The 19,679-nt window shown below is 41.9% G+C and overlaps 2 protein-coding genes across 3 annotated transcripts; one reads left to right on the forward strand and one right to left on the reverse strand.

Annotated features, from left to right (window-relative positions):
* Positions 1-224: 224 nt before the first annotated feature.
* ttll11 (tubulin tyrosine ligase-like family, member 11) lies at positions 225-15,458 on the reverse strand. The gene is made up of 10 exons (XM_047569489.1): positions 14,901-15,458; positions 11,711-11,810; positions 11,078-11,211; positions 10,388-10,678; positions 9,994-10,278; positions 9,645-9,740; positions 9,444-9,556; positions 4,247-4,492; positions 3,257-3,363; positions 225-1,619 (listed from the first exon to the last, which is right to left on the reverse strand). Exons 1-10 carry the CDS (start codon positions 15,456-15,458, stop codon positions 1,306-1,308), a joined length of 2,244 nt encoding a protein of 747 aa, XP_047425445.1. The 3' UTR covers positions 225-1,305.
* A 227-nt stretch (positions 15,459-15,685) lies between these two features.
* On the forward strand, positions 15,686-19,417 carry LOC124996462. 2 transcript variants are annotated; one of them, XM_047569495.1, is made up of 3 exons: positions 15,686-15,735; positions 17,422-17,663; positions 17,752-19,417. In XM_047569495.1, the coding sequence occupies exons 2-3, from the start codon at positions 17,474-17,476 to the stop codon at positions 18,582-18,584; spliced, it is 1,023 nt and encodes a 340-aa protein (XP_047425451.1). In that variant the 5' UTR covers positions 15,686-15,735; positions 17,422-17,473; the 3' UTR covers positions 18,585-19,417. The 2 variants fall into 2 exon arrangements, with proteins under 2 accessions (XP_047425451.1, XP_047425452.1); XM_047569496.1 differs by having other exon boundaries at positions 15,691-15,735; positions 17,429-17,663.
* The last annotated feature ends 262 nt before the right edge of the window (positions 19,418-19,679 follow it).

Consider the following 19,679-nt stretch of genomic DNA (forward strand, 5'->3'; position numbering starts at 1 on the left):
GAGTCTATCGCTGAAGACGGAGATGTAAACGGTGCCGACGCCGCTGTGACAAACGCTGCCCTTTAATGGGCTCAGCGGGAGACGAGGCTCTGAGGCGCAGACGGGTCGTACGGAATAACTCCAGGTACGAGTGTTTGAGCAGGACGAGTTCAAAGTTTCATTCCTGAGCCGTTCATAGTCTGAGGATGTGATCAGGAACAGAAAGGAACACGTCGACACACGTCTTTGGTTCAAAGAGCAAAATCATTTTTAATTTCTTAGATTGTTTTCACATTTCATTCCTGTTATCGGTCAATGTTAAGAACCCACACATCTACTTCACCTCATCATCCTCTTTCCTACAGTATAAACAACACACGTTTACTTCACAGCTGCCCATATTCGTTTAATAATCTTAGTGTTAAAGTCAAAAATCCAGTGAGTGAGTGGTTGTCGGTCGTGTCCAGTGGACATGGGAAATCTTTAAGAAACGAAGCGTCCGTCTAAAGTGTGACATGTTGTGCCGTGCAGTCGCCTCTGAAATAATTTGTTCCTCCTGGCAGTTGTGTGTCTACGATGTAATCATCCCTAAAACGAGTTGGTTTGCTGGAGGTGTGAGGCTGCCTGACTGGAAGAGGATAAGTGGCGACGTGGCCTTTTCCCTTCGAGTACTTATTCACTTAACTCGTCGCTAATGGGCTCGCGGACACGGAGCCGAGCCGCATGAGCCGTCGATTGGCTTCCACCGCTGAGCTACACGCAAATAAATACACAACTCAACATACACACACACTCACAACACGCGCACGGAAATGCTCAGCCGCCGTCATCCACTTCTGTGCAAATGTAGAGTTTCTGTGCAAATTGAAGAATGTAACGACACACTGAGGCTCCTCCCTTATACCCACTGAGTGATGCGTGTGACGTCTAATGTTATCCCTGAAAAGAAAGTTTGATTTGTGTTGTCAGACAAAAGGTGAAGGGAAGCAAGTAGCTGCCCTTGAGAATCGGCGAGTACATTAAAAAGCAGCCGTATCCTCCTCCTGACTGGACCACGCGGTCCGTGCATGATCTCTGCGGGAGGGCAGGATAAATGCAGCCGCCTCCTAATATCTCGTTCTGTTTTCCGTTTGAAGCCCCTGCAGACGTCTTCCTCCTCTGATAAAAAGTAATCAGGCTGAGAGGAGTCCTCCTGCCAGTCGGCCAGCAGGGGTCGAGCTAGTCCTTCTCAGGAGCCGCGGAGGCAGGACGGACGTCTGATTTCCCTGCTCCCGTGGAGAAGGCTGAAGGCGGCGCTCTGGGGCTTGGACGACTAGCTCCCTCTCATCAGTTCTCCACGTTGGCTCTGAGCGTGCGAGGCTTGAGTCTTTGATGCAGCCGGTAGTCCTGGCTGGACGCCCTTCGCAGGGGAGCCGGAGAGCTGAGCTGGGGGTTGGTGAGGCACAGAGTCTGAGACTTGACGGCTCGCGGCAGCGCCCTGCTGCAGCTCAAAGAGCGCCGCTCCTCCGCGGCCGACTGAGGCCCGAGCTGAGCCTCGCACAGCTCCAGCAGGGACGCCACCTGCTCCTTCAGCGACACGTATTTGAACTTGCGGGCCGCCAGGTAGAAAAAGGCCTCCACGAACGCTTGAAGTCCCATTCCTGCAAAGAACAAGGGGACTTGAGAAGGTCAGGGAGCAAACAAACAAACACTCTAACAGTCTAGTCGATGACCTGCAGAGGACTGGAAGAGGAGATAAACTCACGCTCAAATCTGACGAGAAAAACTACAGATTTAGCCTTAGCATTGTTAGCTTAGCATTGGCATCCAAAAGTAACACTGACCATAAGTTGTGATAAAACTGCAGCTAGGCAGCTGTTAGCATCTAGAAGCCACCGAGGCTAACAGTTAGCGAGCTAAATACCAGGTACCTTAGTGGAGGACAGTAAAGGCCACTTTGCTCATAATTTTATTAAACTACAAAGAAACCTAATACATCAACTCACCACTCACTTCTGCCATTTGTGAAAATGCCAACAAACACATCACAACTCGTGAACATTTCAAGCCATAAATGCCTCATATGGGCCCATCACCTCTAAAGCTCACTAATCAAATATTATCTTCTTTAATACAGATTTTTGTTTGTTATTCTGAGCCAACTAAAAATCTGTTGTTTTTTTTTGTGCACACTGAAGGCAGATTATTTATAGCACCCAATTTATTTGCTTCCAGCTGATCTCTGAACCTTATTTCTGTCACATCCAAAAGAAAAACTTTTGATATTAGCAGAATTACAACTGAAGTCTCCGTTTAAAGCAGGGAGCTGGTGTCGCTGAATGGGGAATAATTGCGTATACCTGCACTGAGATGTCAGTTTATTAGGGACACTGCACTAACAGAACATTACACGTCCTGTAATGGATCATATACATTCATCCATTAAAACACCAGACAGTAGAAGGGTTAAGATATTAGTGATGTGACACATGTTTTAAACTGAACTCTCCTCTCAGCTCATCAAACCATCCAACTGTCCTCTGCTTTTAACGGCCAGCGAGCAGCTGATGTGATCATAATATTAATTTAACTGAAGCTTTTTAGGATCTCGTCTCAGGGACCGAGGTCAGATCGACTTCAAGGTCAGAGAACAAAGGGGAAAAGAATGAACGAAGCTGAATTTATGCTCCTAAGGTCCCCTCAGTGTTTGCTGCTACCATCTATTATCAACATCGAAACACAAAGAAACTCTCGCATTAATCCCCTGTGGGGTCAGTTGCAAGAAACCGTTCCAATATATTCTTTCATTGTACTTGAAAACTTTGTTGCGTATCCCAAAAAAAGAAAACCTCTTCTAAATGTTTAGTTTCAGGCTTCTTATTGGTTTCGAACAAATCCTCCAGTGTGCGCACACAGAAATAACCCGGGCTTCACTCTCTCTGAATGCGTATCAGCTCATTCTAAATTCTGCCCACAATCTCCTCTGTACAGGCCCTTCCATCCCGGTCCATGTGATTTCCATCCATCCGCTCCGCCTCGCAAACATCCCTCGCAAGGTGCAGCGCCTGAATAATTCATGTCCGACGGTCTCTCCGCTGTCACATTGTGATCTCAGCTCATTTCAATTACTGCAGCACAGTACCAGAGGAAATCTGACAAAGAATGACAAGCAATTATCTGCGAGCGCATTATTTGCTCAGAGTCTCTCGGACGCCCGGATCTCTGTCCTCTACGCGCCGTGTCTTTGTGAGGGTTTTGTTTTGGCATGCGGAGCAGTGTGTTTGTGCCGTGGTGTCACCTGCTTCTCTGGAGTCGGGCATCGCTCCCGACCAGCGCCGTGTGATGTCTATGTAAAGGATGTCGACCGACGCCATGGTGAAGGTGCTGTTACTCAGTTTGCAGGTCCTGAACACAAGCAGGGAATCTCACATGTTTAAAGTCCAACTGGAATGTCATTAATAGTCATTTATTTCCCTCTAAACATGTTTTTAAGAGTGGCAGACTGTGGGTGTCATGTTATGTTCATACCGTGAATGACAACATTAAGAAACACCCAAGCGAGACCAACTATATGGTTCTGATTCTTAATGAAAACACCTAAAAACGGCTCAACTCTGATTTGTTGCAGGTCCAGAGTCACTTTGTAGCATCGTATCAGTTGCTTTTTACCAGTCGCATTAAACAGAGCATCACAATGTCGGGAACAAGAGATAAAGTGAGCAACACTGTTCGCTCTGTGTATGAAAAAAACAACAATGTCATTAGTTGATATAAGATCTGACTGGCTGTATGGAAGAGCTGCAAAAAGGGGATTCATGAAAACCCCAAAATATATAAAATGAAAATGTCTATGACAAGAACACAAGTCATGTGATCTGGAGAGCTGATGCTCTTTATATCCTACACAAATCCGTACTTTCAGATGGACCTCGTGTCAGTACAATTTATATTTAACACATCTAAATGACACAAAAGTGACACTAGAAGACAATGTTTCCCAGTTGTTCTTTTCGAGACTCTCTCATTCTAAATAGTGCTATTAAAATGTTTTTACTGTTACAAGGGGAAAATGCATTTTGATCCATTTAGTAACAATGAAAAAATTTGAACTGGTTCATCTTGAGTCATTTAATCCAATGAGCCACTGCTGATTACAAGGAGCCTGATGAACTATCACAGCAGACAGTCGAAGGCATTAAAATGATAGTGACTGTAAGTGATTATGTTGTGTCTAGTAACAGGAACAGAACCTAAAGGCCATTCATTAAAACAAACACAAAGCTTGTACCTGATGAAGGTGCGGAAGGCAGTGGGGCCGAGGCGCATGTTGCCTTTGACCCCGAGGAAGCGTATGAACAGAGCTGCGATTCGCTCCACCAGCCGCAGGTAGTTGAACTGTTTGGTGTACTTCGGGTAGACCTGCTTCAGACAAAGTGAGGGCAGAGTGCCAACTTCATCCGGACACCTCTCCTGCGACTCTGCCTCCATGGGAATCTCTTCCCCGTGTTCAAACCCAGCCGTCCTCGGTTGTGGACTTCAGTCATGGAATAACAGGCAATAAACACACAACAAAATATTAGACGTTTTAACACATTATACGTAAATGAACTAACAGATGTAGACACTATACATTGCTTCATTGTGTGCTGTCAGTGGTTGATTAATATCCTTTAGTAGCTGTAGAACAGAATAAGACAAGTAGACAGCTTTTGTCTGATGAGCTACAAAACAGAAAACTGCACCCAGACCTTTACTTGAACCTACACTTACAGTCTGGCTTCAGGGTGAAGAGATAGAAGAATGGAATATGAAGGCCACATTATTTTCTTGTTTACAACATAATACACGTTTGAAATGTAAAATTAGAACATCACTTTTAAATTTTTAAGTTTCACCAGCTTTAGAAAGTTAGAAAAGCCCAGAAAGAAAGGGATGTTTGATGGAAGCATCACTTACTTCCCCCTGAGAAAACAGCATTAAGTGTTACAATGAAATCACCAAGACACCAGTTCAACTTCAACTGTGAGTTTTGGAATTTTTAATCTTTTCAAAGGTTTAGTAACAGAGTCTTGAAAGGAGCTGAAAAACCTCTAAAAACCATTCACGCTGGTTAATTGACCCAGAGTGGTGCTCATAGATTCACAGCACTGCTCTGTGCCACAAAGAGAAATTCCATGCAGTAATGGAGGCACAGCAGGATTTCAAGGTTCAACATGTTTCATAAAGCTACAAAAAAAGATGTTTTGTCTGGTTGAATTCTAATTCTATCTCTGAAGGTTGTCCACACCAAGTAGAGATGATGTTCTCATTCGCTGTCATGAGTCCTGTAGGAGTTTGTTTCTGACCGAAATGCACCGTGTGTATTTTTAGGCTCTGAGTTCCGTCCTCATAAAATATTGGAAAAGTAAAACATTGTTTGGCTCACAATGTCATCCTGATCTGTGCAGATACAATGATTATATATATTTACAATAAATTATGGATTAACATCTACTAGGATAGGTTCATTTTGTATCAATGGAGTCATAAAATCTTTTTAAAGTCTTTCTCAGATAAAAATATAACCATTTGAAGATATAAATAACAGAAATGTGAAAAAGTAACGTGACGGACATTGTCGCATACATCTTTTACATGTTTTATGTCAAACAAATAGTCAATTAGTTGAGAAAATAAATGCCAGACTCATTTCTAACAGTGTGACCGGTTAGAACGTTTTTTCACGACCTTCCATGTCACTGCCTCCCGTCCCATCCTGCTTCTCCTGAGGATACTTCACTTCTCATAGAAAATTAATGTCAGCTTTAAGTTTTGTGTGTCCGTGCCCTTGGGGCTCTGTGTGTGTGTGTGTGTGGGTGTGTGTACACTGAGCTTGACTGACATCTCCCTCATTCTCAATTTAGCTCCGTTACACCTGATAGGTCCACACAAAAATGACACCTTTATCATTCTTATTAGAACACGGAGTCCAGCGACCTCAAATAACTCCCGTCGCACAAGTCTCACCGGCCAGAGTAAGTGGGAAAAACGCCTTGAAACACAACTTCCAGCATCCGCACATGTCTGCGTGAGGATACAACAGGGGCCCACGCGTGTCAAGGGGCGCCGACTTGTACGAGGCGGTTTCTTTCTCCATGAATTAGTAAGCAGTGTGAATGGCATTGAGAGAGCGCTGCTGAATGTTTAATAGAATCAATCATCCCTCAGCAGCCAGAAGGACACCACCCACATCTATTTAGACGGGACAGGCTCGGCTAAAAACGGACACGTCTTCCACAGCGGCTGACAGCCAGACGGACGGGGAGGGGTCGTCTACAAACATTCTAGCGGAGGGAGAGGAGGAAACGATGGAGGCGAAGCGGGAGGTTAAAAGGTGAAGACTAGCGGGTTATTAAAAAGATGCGCACAGGTCTGATGCCAAATGTTAAGCGAGCGAACGCGTGAAAGGCCGAGACCTAGTTCTGTCGGCGTTAACTGGCATTAAACGCTGCTGATGCTCTGGGTGAATAAATCTTAAAATGTGCACCACACTGTGAAAAGTGAAAAGAAATCCAAGTGTATGTAAAGTTGGCAGGTTTGTCTCCATTCCAGAATTTTTATTTCATTATTATGTCTAAACTTTAGTTAGAAGAGATGCACACAGAACGTTTTCCCATGGGTAGTGACAGACTTTTAAAACCCAACACTTCTCATATGTTTTTATCCACGCGCCCAGAAAAATAAGACGAGGCTCCCACAGACTTTTAAAACAATCCATCTTGTTTCTCTCAATGCAGATGATCAATGTGGCCACTTGCCCCTAATTTTAGCTATGAGTAAAACATCAGCTTTTTGTTCTCACCCAGACTCCCCCCTCATAATGGCTCATAAATCACCCTGAGAGACATCATACATAGGATTAATGAGCAGTACATGTCTGAGCGTCACTGATACCATCACACTCATAATGCACCGTTCTTTTATTGTTCCTTCTCTCCAAAAATGTCACTTTTCTCCCTATTGTTCCAACATTTCACATTTGTTATCACTCTTCAAGAAGCTCTCACTCTGTCTTCTTTTAATAAAAACACTTTTTTTTTTATTACTTTGATTGTGTGCCTGGTCAATTCTCACCTCTATTTCACTTCATCCTAACAAGTGAAACTCATACATGGGTGAATTCAGTCTTAACTTTACGTTCTGAGTGACTGGATTCCATCCATCCTACTGCAGACCAGCTGTCAGCAAACACAGCACAGGTATATTTATGTAGTGCTAGACCATCTGTGCGGTAAACTGATTACTTAACCCCGCATAACAATGCCGGGAACATTCTGTTTGTGCTCAGAATAGCAGCTTGTTAATATTTTGAAAGTTTGCATAGAGTAAAAAAGGAAAAGAAAACAGTCGTCCTCATTAAAATGCTGAATCTGAATGCATGAATTTTGTCCCCTGCACTGAGGAGATTTTGATACTGTGACGTCAAAAGTGCTAAAAAACAAAAACAAAACAAAAAAAATAACTGCAAAATACTTCTACTGCCAAGTGGTTACCCCTTAGTCAGCCAGAAACGAGTTCCTCTTTTCATCAGCAATCACATTCCAGTGTCAATGTCAATGAGTTTTTAATCACTTATGAATCATTCAAGAAACATTTCACAAATTTTTGACATAGTTTCACTCCAATAATAATGGATAAAGACCTCATTTCTCCCCCTTTAGTGTATAGTGCAAAACTCAAGCTAAAGCTCAAACAGAAATGTCTTTCTATGACGATATATCAGAGACCTCTTGCTCTTTTATGTATCTTTTGATACAATTCTTTTGTTTTACTTAATATTCTGAACACAGGACTCGGATTTAAAATTCTAGTTGGTATTTTTAATAAAACAGCCATATACACTTGTGTATTTGGGCAGATCTTAACACACCACTAAGACAGCATGGAGACGGATGATTAATGAGTTCATATGTTGCACTTGTGTCTGTGGTGGATGATTCAATTTTTTGGGGGGAGCAGATTCAATCTAAAAACTGAGTTATAATTAGCACATCCTCCCTTTCAGCCATGAGATCTAGTCTCTATTCGCAGAGACTACTTTTTTTCCCCCTTTTAGGCTGTGATACGTCTTCGAGGATGTTTAGATTCTGTTTTGCCCTCAGTCTGGGTCTTCAACAGAGGTTTAAAAGTACAGAATATGACAATGATACATGCAGAAAATATAAGATATTTGTGGTTTAAAAGTGAAAATCTGCTTATTGTTACGTTTCCCCACAAACAAAATCACAAACTGAGGTCGCAATGGGGAAACTAACAAGAAATAAAGGAAGTGAGTCTTTTGGGATCTAAAAGGCGATGGAGTCAAACTCACAAACGCCCACTAGATCTATCAAAGGGATAAATGAATAAAGAAAGGCCCCAAAAACCAAAAACAAGGAGTCACAAATAAACCTTTTCACAAAATAAAGATGCCACACCAACACACGCATACACAACACACAACCAAGAGAGCAAACTGAAGGTGTTTACACTCCGGTATCACTCACACAAGTGAGCCGCCGGATCCAGCCTGCTTTTTAAACTCAGGCAGGCTGATCAGGTGCAGCTGTGCAACGAGTGCAGGTGCGTTCAATCAAGGTGGATCAGGCAGAGGCGGAGCTTCCAACCAACCTCTACACATAACATTACAAAAATAGCTGTAGCTACACAGATACAGATAGAGAGGTTTAAATTAACCATCACTAACTCCAGGCCTGAGGACTTAGCCAACATAAAAACTATGTGGGGCATTAGATTAAAGGATTAGGGGTATCTAAAAGAGCACATAAAGGAATTAGTTCAAAGGGAAGCGTATTTAAAATGTAAATGCTGTGGTGTGTTTCCTCATAGACAACTAGAGAGTACTTCTGCTGATTCTAGCAGCATGGAAATATAGCAAAGCAAAAAGAATGAAGATTAAATATATTACAGACGGATTATATCAATATGTTACTGGGTGTGAATACAATAGTGAAGTGGGTATTACAGCGAGATGATATCCTTCTCACTCGCAGAACAAAGCAGATTAAATATCTGATATGGAGAATAATCTGAGGATAAGTCAAAATAAAAGGTGAGGGAAGGAGGGACAAGGCAAGACATTGAGATGAAGGCAGAACACAAACAGTAAATCCTTTTGTCACAACAGAAAAACAGACTGAGAGTGGGGGAAAAAACACAAACCCTAATGGTGGACGAGATTTATTGTCAGGCACCACACGGAGCCGGTCAGAAAGAGAGAGCGAGCTGTCCGGACACTACAGGAGTGTGTGAATTTCCACCGCGGCTCAGCTAAATTTAATTTTTCCATTTAACAAGCTTAGGGAGAGCTGCTGAGTGGTGGAGAGCAGGGCTCCGAGGAGGGATGGGCCGAGTGAGATATCATGTCCTTAAAAGTGTGGAGTGAGAACTTGAAGCTGTGTGTTTACTCCGTGTGTGTGTGTGTGTGTGTGCGTGTGAGTATTTACATTGTCAGTTTCTTGTTGCCGGGGTCCATAAGGCGCAGAGTGTCTCTGATCACACCCACTTTGACTTCCTCATCCACAGGACTGGGAACATATTCAAAAACCCCTGGTGCCACCTGAAATGAAAAGCTTATTTTTTAGTGCGAGAAACCGAATGAGAACAGTAACGCTGTTACTGATACTGATGCTGATGTTCACTCTTACTTCCTGCTCATGTTCTATTCTCATACTGGGGTTAGAGTTGACTTCCAGCAGCACTGGCTTCAGGTTCTTCATCAGCAGGATGTCAAAGCCTAAAATCTGAAACACACGCAAATAAATTGTATAATGTTAATAAATAACAAACATGTAAATTGTAGGTATTTGTGTCTACATTGGATTTAAACATTTGAGTGAGTTGGATTGAAATTTTGAACAATAACTAATAAGGTAAAGTTCAAGATGGAGCCAACTGAGTCCAGGAAATGAATTACATTGTGAAGGCCACATTATCTAAAGACAAAGCTAAAACAAAGGCAATTCCAATTAGTTTACGGTGCCTTCGTAAACCCACCTGGAAGCACGTGGGTCCTGGTTTGCCAGGCGGAATATCAGCCTGATAGTAGACTCTGAGTTCAGGCACCACAGCGATGACAGTCTTGATAACGAGGGCGATGATGTCCGACCACACTCTCTTGATGTCCACGCCTTTAGCTGCCAACCTGTACAGTACGCTGGAGAGAGTGCGTTTGCTGCCTGTGCTCTGGCTGTCCGAGTGGACAAAGTTGCCGCTGTGGACGTTGAGGGAGTAGTTCGTCAGGTGCATGAAGACATGGCTCAGATTCTTCTGGCACGGTTCCTGCACGAGCAGAATAAGAATGACTGCATGACAGAAAAGTAAAAAATACACATTTCATTGCATCAGAGCAAATGGAAAAACTTCAAAGTGAATCGTCCGTCATGGCTACCTGGTAGGGCTCCGTGCAAAAACGAGTCAGGCCTTCTTTGGCAATGTAGATCTCCAGTGGCTCCAGAGACTTTATCAGCACGTACAGACGGATATCAAACTTGAGCTTGTCGATGAGTAATGGCTTTTGGATGTACTCCTGGACTACAGACTGTTTGGCCTGTGAACCCGTCATGAGCTTAAGGTCACTAGGGTCACGGATGAGGTAGATACCGTCCCCTTGAGAGCCCCCGTCTGGCTTGACGATGAAGGTGGGATTCACTGAGGCATCGTTCTCCTTCACCATGCGAATCTGGAAAATCAAGGAAACTATCGTCAAAGCTGGTGATATGAATTTTAAACAATAATCTGCAGATTTAGAACTGATTTCTCTAACTTAAGATTTATTCAGCAATGCTACCAATTCATCATTATGTAAAGATATGTGATGTATTGCAAGGCCATAATATTTGTCATTTTTTTAAAGGAAGGAAAATAGTGGTTTCCTGGCGCCCTCTGCTGGACAAAACATACAAATGCTATGTAATTTCCTAAATGAAAAGTATCTGTGACCTACAGTGAATGAAATAAGTTCTAAAACATTTCCAACATATAGTGGCCATGTCTTTTAAACTAAGTGATCAAGCAAGTAAATACAAAAGAGCTAAATATCATTCTTTTTGCTTTTTACTATTCAACTTTGCAACTATACCTGTGTTGAAAACTGCTGGTACTCCTCCGGTAGGATCCAGGAACGGGGATAAAAGTCGTATTCTTCCGGGAACAGCTCCTGCATAGTCCGCACTGCCCGACTCATGTTGATCTTCCTCAGCATTTCAATCATTCCTGCAAGGTGTAGAGGACACTTTCAGAGATAATATAGTGTTTTGGCCTGATTTATCCCACGATTCAACGCCACCCAGCAAAGAACCTTTAGCCAAAATGATCTGATAATTCCTTGGTTAATATAGAACATGGAGTAAGTCAGAGTATCAAGTTAGGCTAAACACTGTAGCCCATAATGCTAAAGACAGATTGCATACTACTATTGTTAGTGTCGATACTAGTTTTTATATCCAATGTTTTTGTTTTACTTCATTGTTATTCTGCGATATTCCGCTCTGGGTTTAAGATAGAGAATGAGACAGAGACAACTGAGACAATACAATAGGTCTATTATTCCATCATCACGGCCTATATGTGAACTCATAATAGCTGAAGGAAGGAGAAGGGAGGATTTCCCCACTCTTTATTTCACCACGACAAACTTGATTTCAATAACAACCTGAGATAAAGCTATTTTAAACTTGTGAGGGGACTTTCTAAATGAAAAACTCTGAAATACCTGGAAACTTGTTGACCTGCCCTGAGACAATATTTTCATTGTCATGGAAGGAGACGCCATGCCAGTAGATGTCACAAGCCGCTCGCCTTCCCAAAGGAAACTGATGAAACATTAAAGGGTGAGATGAAGGATGAATAAATGACCATCAAACCCAGGGAAGGAAGACAGTTCATTCAGAAAATCATACTTGTTTGCATGTGTAAACAAGAAAGAAGACTTAATCTGTTGGTATGACTCAGGACATTAGCAGGCTGCCTGCCCTTCTGTTGATGCCAAGAGTGCAGGGATAATCTTGCCTAAAGATGGCAGCCAGTGCGTGTTCACTTGTGATGAGCTGGGAAAGAGGAGGAGAAGTGATACTATAAAAGGATTTAGTGGGACAGAGGTAATCCTGCTGGCCCAAGGCACAGCTTTTGGCCTCTGCCCATTCTCAAACTGCAGCAAAGGTGAAGTCAAAAGGGTATGTTTATAGAAGCCACGATGTGATGTAAATAACTTTAAAACTTTTGTATTTTACCAAGATAAAATACCCTAAAGTAATCTGCTGTATGCGTCTGCCAATTAAGATAGTAACTAACAGGACAAGAAGCTGATTTAACAAAGCCCTTAACTTGCTATTTTCTGCTGCTATAATCCAAAAGGCGTTGAATAAAGGCCTAATAATGAAGAAATTCGACAAGTCTAGTTGCCTTTATTCAACACCTTTTGGATTATCATGACCTGGATGACTGAGAACCTTCACAGACATTCTGCTACTTTATTTCAAGAAGACATTCATTTCTACATCCACTAAGGTGCAGATACTTTGGTTCAATCCTTTCCTCACAGCTCATGATTGCTAAAAGTAAAAAAATGTCAACAATGAGCAGGTAAAATCGTATCACTAAGTCTATTTTTGACACCATGATGACACCGTGTCAGATTTTATTGGAAATTCATATCATCGTGCCCTGAACTGTACTCTGATATGATCCAACCTGCTGCTTAGCTACAAGATAAACACTGTTGCATCTCATTAATGAGATAGCATGAGTGTGTGTAAAGCAGGGAAACCCCGCTCAGCAGCCAAGTCGTCCTATTAATACATCCACACAGATGCCAGCCTATAGGCGGCTCAACACATCTAAGAAAGAGATCAAGTTAATTTAAATGGTAAATACTCCTTTGTATTTCTTTTTTCTGAACAAACAAATGTGAAACCACAGATATTTCAAACTGCACCCCATCTTCCAAGCTCCCAGTAATTAGCGTTGACATTTACAGATACTTTGAGGTTATTATTGTCCACGCTAAAAGGAATCCTCTGAGCTTTTTTAAAACCTTTCAGATTAATGCAAAATGCCAGTTTAGTCTGTAAGATTTATATCAAAATACCAAACCAATGATAAAAAAAAATCGCGGATGTTAGTCTCATTTTCTGAAGTTGTCCCTCAGACCCTCGGGAAGCCCTTCTATCTGGCTCAAAGAGGACTAAAAGTCTATTGGATTACAAGAGCTTAGGACTAATCATTTCCTTCTGTATAAGCGAGTGCCTTATGCTAAATGTCAGTTGACAGCTGCCTCTGAGGCCAGAGAATACTGCAGATGTCGAGATGGAAGTGAAATGCACTTTAAAGCCAAACACTCAACCCATCCAACTCTAAAATGTCTCCATTAACTTTCCAGCTTCCCACTATATGAGTTCATTCCATAAAACTGACGAATAGAGCGAGGCTACTGGAGTTTCCACCTCGTCAAATGCGTTGACAGGTGGCTTTAAAGTGACACAAGATCTTGACTTTGTTGGGGGAGCCTCACGCAGACAGAGCGTGGTAATGTATAGGCCTTGTGTCTGTCATTTCCGATACCAGATCTGGAAGGGTTTGAGTGTCACTGCTTGGTCACCGCTGAGAAGCCTCAGCTTCACCCGCCTCGCCCGACGGCCATTCTTTACTTCTCATGCATTATAGAGACTGCGTAGATAATGGCTGATAATGGCATTGCATTCAAAATGACCAGAAGCTGTTCGTGGCTTAGGGTAAGGAGAACTGGACCAATTAGCCTGCTCGTAAATGATTTAAAGTTGTTGCTTTTACTTAGAACTACTTTCATCCACAGATATCTTTTAAAAATGTGAATACTGACAATATCAGGCTACTACTGAAATTATGACAAGACCCTAAATTAGAGATTAATTTGCCTGAATAACTAAACTTCATAATTTTTCTCAATTAACCGTTCAGTCTATAAAACATCATATCCCAGATTTTTGTTTAAACAGCTGACACATTTAGAAAGTGATTAATATTGAAAGTATGAGTACTAACAGCCCTCACATCTGGTATTGTGTCTACTTTCTACCATTATGACCACATTTAATAATGTTTGAATGTGACATTGTGGACGTTTAATATGAATAATTCCTTCATCTTGTCTTCTTACAAACACACGACGTCAAAAAGACTCACAAATACAGCTCCAATTACTGAAAATACACTTATGGGAACATTTTGTTTGAGATACTCGGGGCCTGGAATGCAACTTTGTTCAGAGGTGGAATAGGAGAGGAGAAGAAATGTACAAATATAATTACAACTATATCTGCTCATAACTGCTAATTAAAGTAAAGTTCGTGAGGTGCAGTAGTTATGGTTCTAGTGTATTTTATGAACTTTTAAACACAGAAAAAGGTTAACTCTGGGTTGGGTTGCAGTGGGTCTGTGCAACCTGATATCTGTGAAAAAATGCACATGATAACATTGTCAATTAAAAGAAAGCCAGAAAATATCAATCACAGTCAGTTTAGTCCTCGGGAGCTTATCATTTTAGGATTACATGTAGCCGTTCATTTTAAAGTAATTATTACATTGCTGTAATCAGGTGTTGCAATGTGACCATTAGTGGAATTGGAGGAGAGGAGTGTAGCATTGCTATTCTCATCCCAGTTTGATTTCACATTTCAGTAGTAAGTAATTAAAACACATTGAAGCAAAGAGGACTTCACTGAAGATGCCTGGTGTTGGATTTCTGTGTATCATACTGGATCAAAGCTGGAGAACAGTAAAATGAAGGTGTCACCTGAATGAAATAGTGAGTTTGGGTCTTTTTTGGATCAAATCCTGCATTGCCATTCACACCATTACTTACCCACCATTCATAGCAAACCACAACAAACAATTAAAAAAGCATCAAATACACACTAACAGCCCACCTCTTTCCACTTCAACTGCTTGATGCTTAACTTCAAAGCCTCCAACGAGGTTTTGGCTTTCGACGTGTCCACGGTCACGGGTCTCCTCTTCCTCGCGTGTTTGAATCCGTCCTCACGTCGCGTCTCCTGAATGTTTTTCGACGCATGGTGGATGGTCACATAGTTCCCGTTGCTCTCCGACTTGCCCTGCAGTATCTTCCCCGTCCCCTTGATGTGAAGCGTGCCTAACCTGTTCAAGTTTTTCTCGGGGTGAGCAGAAACCGCAGGCAGATCGGGGACGTGTTTGGCAGCGGAGTTCTTGTCATCCCTCCCCGGCTTGCTTCGACTTTTACCTCTGTGTTTACAAGTGATGGAGGTGTCCACGGCAGCTGGGATGGTGGTGGTGGTGGTGGTGGTTGTAGCGGTGGTCACGTTGGGAGGGTCTGGTGAGGCAGAAGCGGACGGAGAGGAGGACGCGGGCGCCTGGTCCACGGCATCCACACCCTCCTTCTCCGCATCCTCGCCGAATGATTTCATCTGCTCGAGTTGAACCCTTACTTTTACATAATGATCGCTCATTATGCGAAATGCGGCGGGTGACGCAGCTGGGCAGGGGCGCAGATATACTCCGAAGCCGGCGAGCTAACGTTATTCATAAATGCTAAAGTACGCATTGCTAGTTTAAATTAAATAATTAAAGACTAAAAAGCCATTAGCTTGAGTCTGGTCACTAGCCTAACAGGAGAGAGCGAGCTGGCCGTTAAAAAGGAAAAAAAAAAAAAAAACGCTCGCGCTCGTTACCGTTATGCCGTTGCCTAGCTAATAACCATTGGACATCTCCGACTGGAGTAGTAAGGTAAGCTAACATGCTAACACCGTTAGTCAGCTGGCCGCAACATTATACCATTACAACTTCACAAAGGCTGGCCGCCCTCACAAGCTTCCACACTTGTAGCCGACAACGTTAGCTTCTTGACGGAGAGCTAAGACCCGACGTTAGCCTGTCAAACTTCATTTAGCCAACACGCGCTCCTGAGCCGTTAGCCCAAACTAACCTCTCGCCGTTTACCCGAACCGGTTATCTACTTTCCTAGCCAGCGGTTTTTTTTTTTTTTTTTTTTTTGCAGAAGCCCTCGGTCGTAACACTACGTGTTTGTTATCATCGTGCCTGTGTTGTTAAGCAGCAGGAGAAGGCAGACCGGACCAACCCACTGCCCTGCCTCCATCTGCTTTCAACCCAGCTGATGCTGCCTTTTCGGTTCCCTCGTAACAGCCTCAACCCTCTACTTTCCGAGGCTGTTTACGACTAATTACCTAGTAATAAAAACAGTGTACTGGCATAGTTAACGGATGTAAATTTTCCAAAAATTTAGTTTGTTTACCTACATTGGCGCATTTGCAACCGTAATCTTTAACTGATTTGACATACCTAAGAGAGAAACGTTTAGTAATTCCGACTGCGCCTGAAGGCAATACAAGGATGCTAGATAGATAGATAGATAGATAGATAGATAGATAGATAGATAGATAGATAGATAGATAGATAGATAGAATAGTGTGGTATATAAGTGGTGCAGGTTATAGAAAATTTACAGATGAAAACCTATGTACAGGTGAGACCATATATATAAATGTGAGTGAGCAAGATATACACAATGATTAATTAAGGTATTATGGATATATTATACAGATGGATTTGTGCATTAAATGTAAGACTTTAAACAGGAACTATAACATAATTTACACTAGAGAACGTGTGCAGATGATAAATTGGGCGATGCAAAATACAGATAAAGCGATCATTAAACAATGCATACACAATAAGCAGTAGCTACCTAATGTTACTAAACTAATGAAATATTTGGCAAATAGAGCAAATAAATTCTCAATTTTGTCAACCAAACATGGTCATCATTAAGGGAACTGAATAGATTTTGAAGTATTCTTTTTAATGTACAAAATGATTTCCAGAAAGCAAAGGAGAATCGTAACACCATTCACACGCACGTCTTCAAACCACAATATAAAAATGCACGATCAAGGAAAAGCCAATAAGATAAAACACCTTTAGTAATCTACACAGTACATTCAGACAGACTACAAACGAAGAAGCCATGACTATTTTCACAGGCAAAGTTGAACACTACACACACAACCACAATCAAAAACGACATCAAAATTCAAACAAAAATACCACAATGCCACACTATCAAAAATCCATGGGATATTAAGTCCTAAAACACTCAGTTTAATTCACTCATCTGCAGATCAGCTGGAAACAGATGCTCTAATGAGTGGGTGGAATTAGTCACGGCCAAACAAAGAGAGGTCAAGGATTACTGTTACATAACAAAGCTTCTCCCTGGCAGTAACTTTTATTATGGGGGACTAAGTTGTGGAAATAGAAGGTGTTTATCTACTCCACATGGCAGAGATTAATACAATTATTATTGGCATCATGTGGATTTAACAGATGGTTGCATGTATTTTAATTAATATGTGTTCCAGATTATAAAATATGTGTGTTCTCTACATTTTGGAGGTTTTAGGTTTCCACAACTTGCCTCCAGAAAAGGACATTTATATCCAATGATATGAGTACTGCTACTTCTTTACCATATGGATCTAAAAGTTTACTGGAGTGTAGGAGCAGAGAAATTCTCCTAGCACAGCCAGATAATGTCCCAAGATTTCTGTCTATGCATCTGGAGAAGATGATACATTCCAGAGATGAACAATCAACAGATCCCAAGGAGGTTGCTTTTAAGTATGAAGAGCAATGGGGTAAGTTTGATTGTACCTTTAAAATAAAGAAGGAATGACCTTCCCAAAAGAATCCCTTCCTTTACATAATATTTGTTGAACTTTGCAGAGAATATCTTCCTTCTAGAAAAGCACAAAAGGACAAAGAGTCTAAAACTATCTGCAAAGGACTTGCCTTCATCAACACCCAGCGTGTCCAGTACATCCTCTGAGTCTGTCACTGTATCAGCTCCCATTGAGGAGAAAAGGAAAACAGGCAGCAAGACTTTAGCTAGGACTGCCAGCCAAGAAGAGAGTGTGCATCCAGCTGATAAAGAAGAGAGATTTCCCTTCAGTAAGCCAATACAAAAGGAGGAGACAAAAACATCTCTACTATCTCCATGGCCTGTAATCCCGCCTATTCCGCAAAAGTCCCCTCAACAAGTTCCAAGCCAGGTGCAGGGACAGAAATCGACCAAGAAGTGCGACATTACTTGCCGTCTTAGTGATTGTCCTTATCACGTCAAGCAGAGAGAAATGTCTCCAACTGTCAAAGATCCAGTCAGGACCAGCGCAGGGCGTACATTTATAAAGGATCTGGGGCTGCAGAAGTCAAAAGCAGAGCCGAGACCGTTCCAAGAGACTGTTCCATACAGGCCTAAAGGAGGACATGTTGTAGATAGAGAATTAGAGCCAATAAGACAAGGAGCAGAGTCCTCTTGCCCACGTAGACTCCAGATTATTAAATACAAGGGTATGCAAGTGCAGCGCAGTCAACATCCACCTCACTGTGGCAGGATGCATTATATCACCTTACAACCCAATCTGCAGCGATGGCCGGCACCAAAGAGCACCACCATTTGTAAACCCGTAACAAGAACCCCTCCGGGCGTGAGCAAATTACCAAATTCATATTTGTCCATCTGGCACAGTCCTCAACCGCCTAACAAATACAGGCCCTGATCTGGAGTTTTTGATCACATTTGACGCCTGCGAGTCCAGGAAGATGGTTTCTTCTGGTTTCACTGACTTGGGATTTACCATGTCTCACCTCATTTGGCTGTTTTGAGGTTGATCTGACTTCAGTACGTTCACATTTCTGGCCTCGCACAAGAATAAAATACTTAAGTGATGCAATAGTTGGCATTTTTCACTCCTCCTGTAACCCAAATGAAAGTGTCGTACTCTACACATTTTCTTTCTGCTTGAAGGCCCGTTTGAGAAGGTAATTGTCTAGACGAGGAATCGTGTACCAGAGAGGCTTAAATAATTACCACCGACTTTCATTCAACCTTTTAATAGAAATTCTGAAAGGTGATTATGTTTCGGTTTTATTTCCATGCAGGAAGGTAAAGTCTTCTCAGCCTTATCGTCCTGTCGTCTCAATGTTCAGGATACCTGCAGAGGAGATCACTAAGTTGTCATGTGATTACCAGAACTTGAAACTAGAACCTTTTTGTTCTTCATCCCTCACTACCCATGAGTGATTGCATTAGCTTACCGCTTTCTCCTTCGGAATCTGATATTCGACTGTGACAAGATACGACTTATTAATGGTTTAGGAACCTGTTTTGAATTTTGGACATCATCAGTCTTTTGAGCCATCTGAAACATTCTCAGTTCTGTGGTCTCACCCGTTAGTCTAACAAATTCTAGTGAAAAACACTGCACATGACTCAGAAACAAGTGACACTGTTTATTTCTGCAGCCTCTTTCAGCCAAGTCTGCCAAGTTTCCTGAGATGACTCACTGGATTTGGTTCTTAGAAGACCCACAAAAAGCCTTTTGACATGGATCTTATTTATCTTATTTTTTCCGAAGGCCTTTTTGCTATTAACAATTGTGCCATTATAGTCCTTGTGATTTTTACCGCTTGGATTAGTTTTCACTTATCCCCAGATATCCACTTTGAATAAATTTATTTTTATCATAATGCACTGGATCTCATTCATGTTTATTCAGTCAAATTCACTCACAAATTTGATCACATTACCCATGTCAGATCAACAACAAGGGGGAACATTTGAGGGCTCATTGTATATCAGTATATTTCATTCA

Source organism: Mugil cephalus, chromosome 19 (genome assembly GCF_022458985.1).
Source record: "Mugil cephalus isolate CIBA_MC_2020 chromosome 19, CIBA_Mcephalus_1.1, whole genome shotgun sequence".
Taxonomy (NCBI): domain Eukaryota; kingdom Metazoa; phylum Chordata; class Actinopteri; order Mugiliformes; family Mugilidae; genus Mugil; species Mugil cephalus.

Bases quoted from the DNA above. Each gene is read 5' to 3' on its own strand.
- ttll11 (XM_047569489.1), bottom strand. From the start codon at position 15,458: ATGAGCGATCATTATGTAAAAGTAAGGGTTCAACTCGAGCAGATGAAA. The intron at 11,811-14,900 runs GTGGGCTGTTAG...ATGTTTCATCAG, and splicing joins AGCAGTTGAAGTGGAAAGAG to TTTCCTTTGGGAAGGCGAGC. The intron at 4,493-9,443 runs GTAAATACTCAC...CCATGACTGAAG, and splicing joins GGCAACAAGAAACTGACAAT to TCCACAACCGAGGACGGCTG.
- LOC124996462 (XM_047569495.1), top strand. From the start codon at position 17,474: ATGAGTACTGCTACTTCTTTACCATATGGATCTAAAAGTTTACTGGAG. The intron at 17,664-17,751 runs GTAAGTTTGATT...TGAACTTTGCAG, and splicing joins TAAGTATGAAGAGCAATGGG to AGAATATCTTCCTTCTAGAA.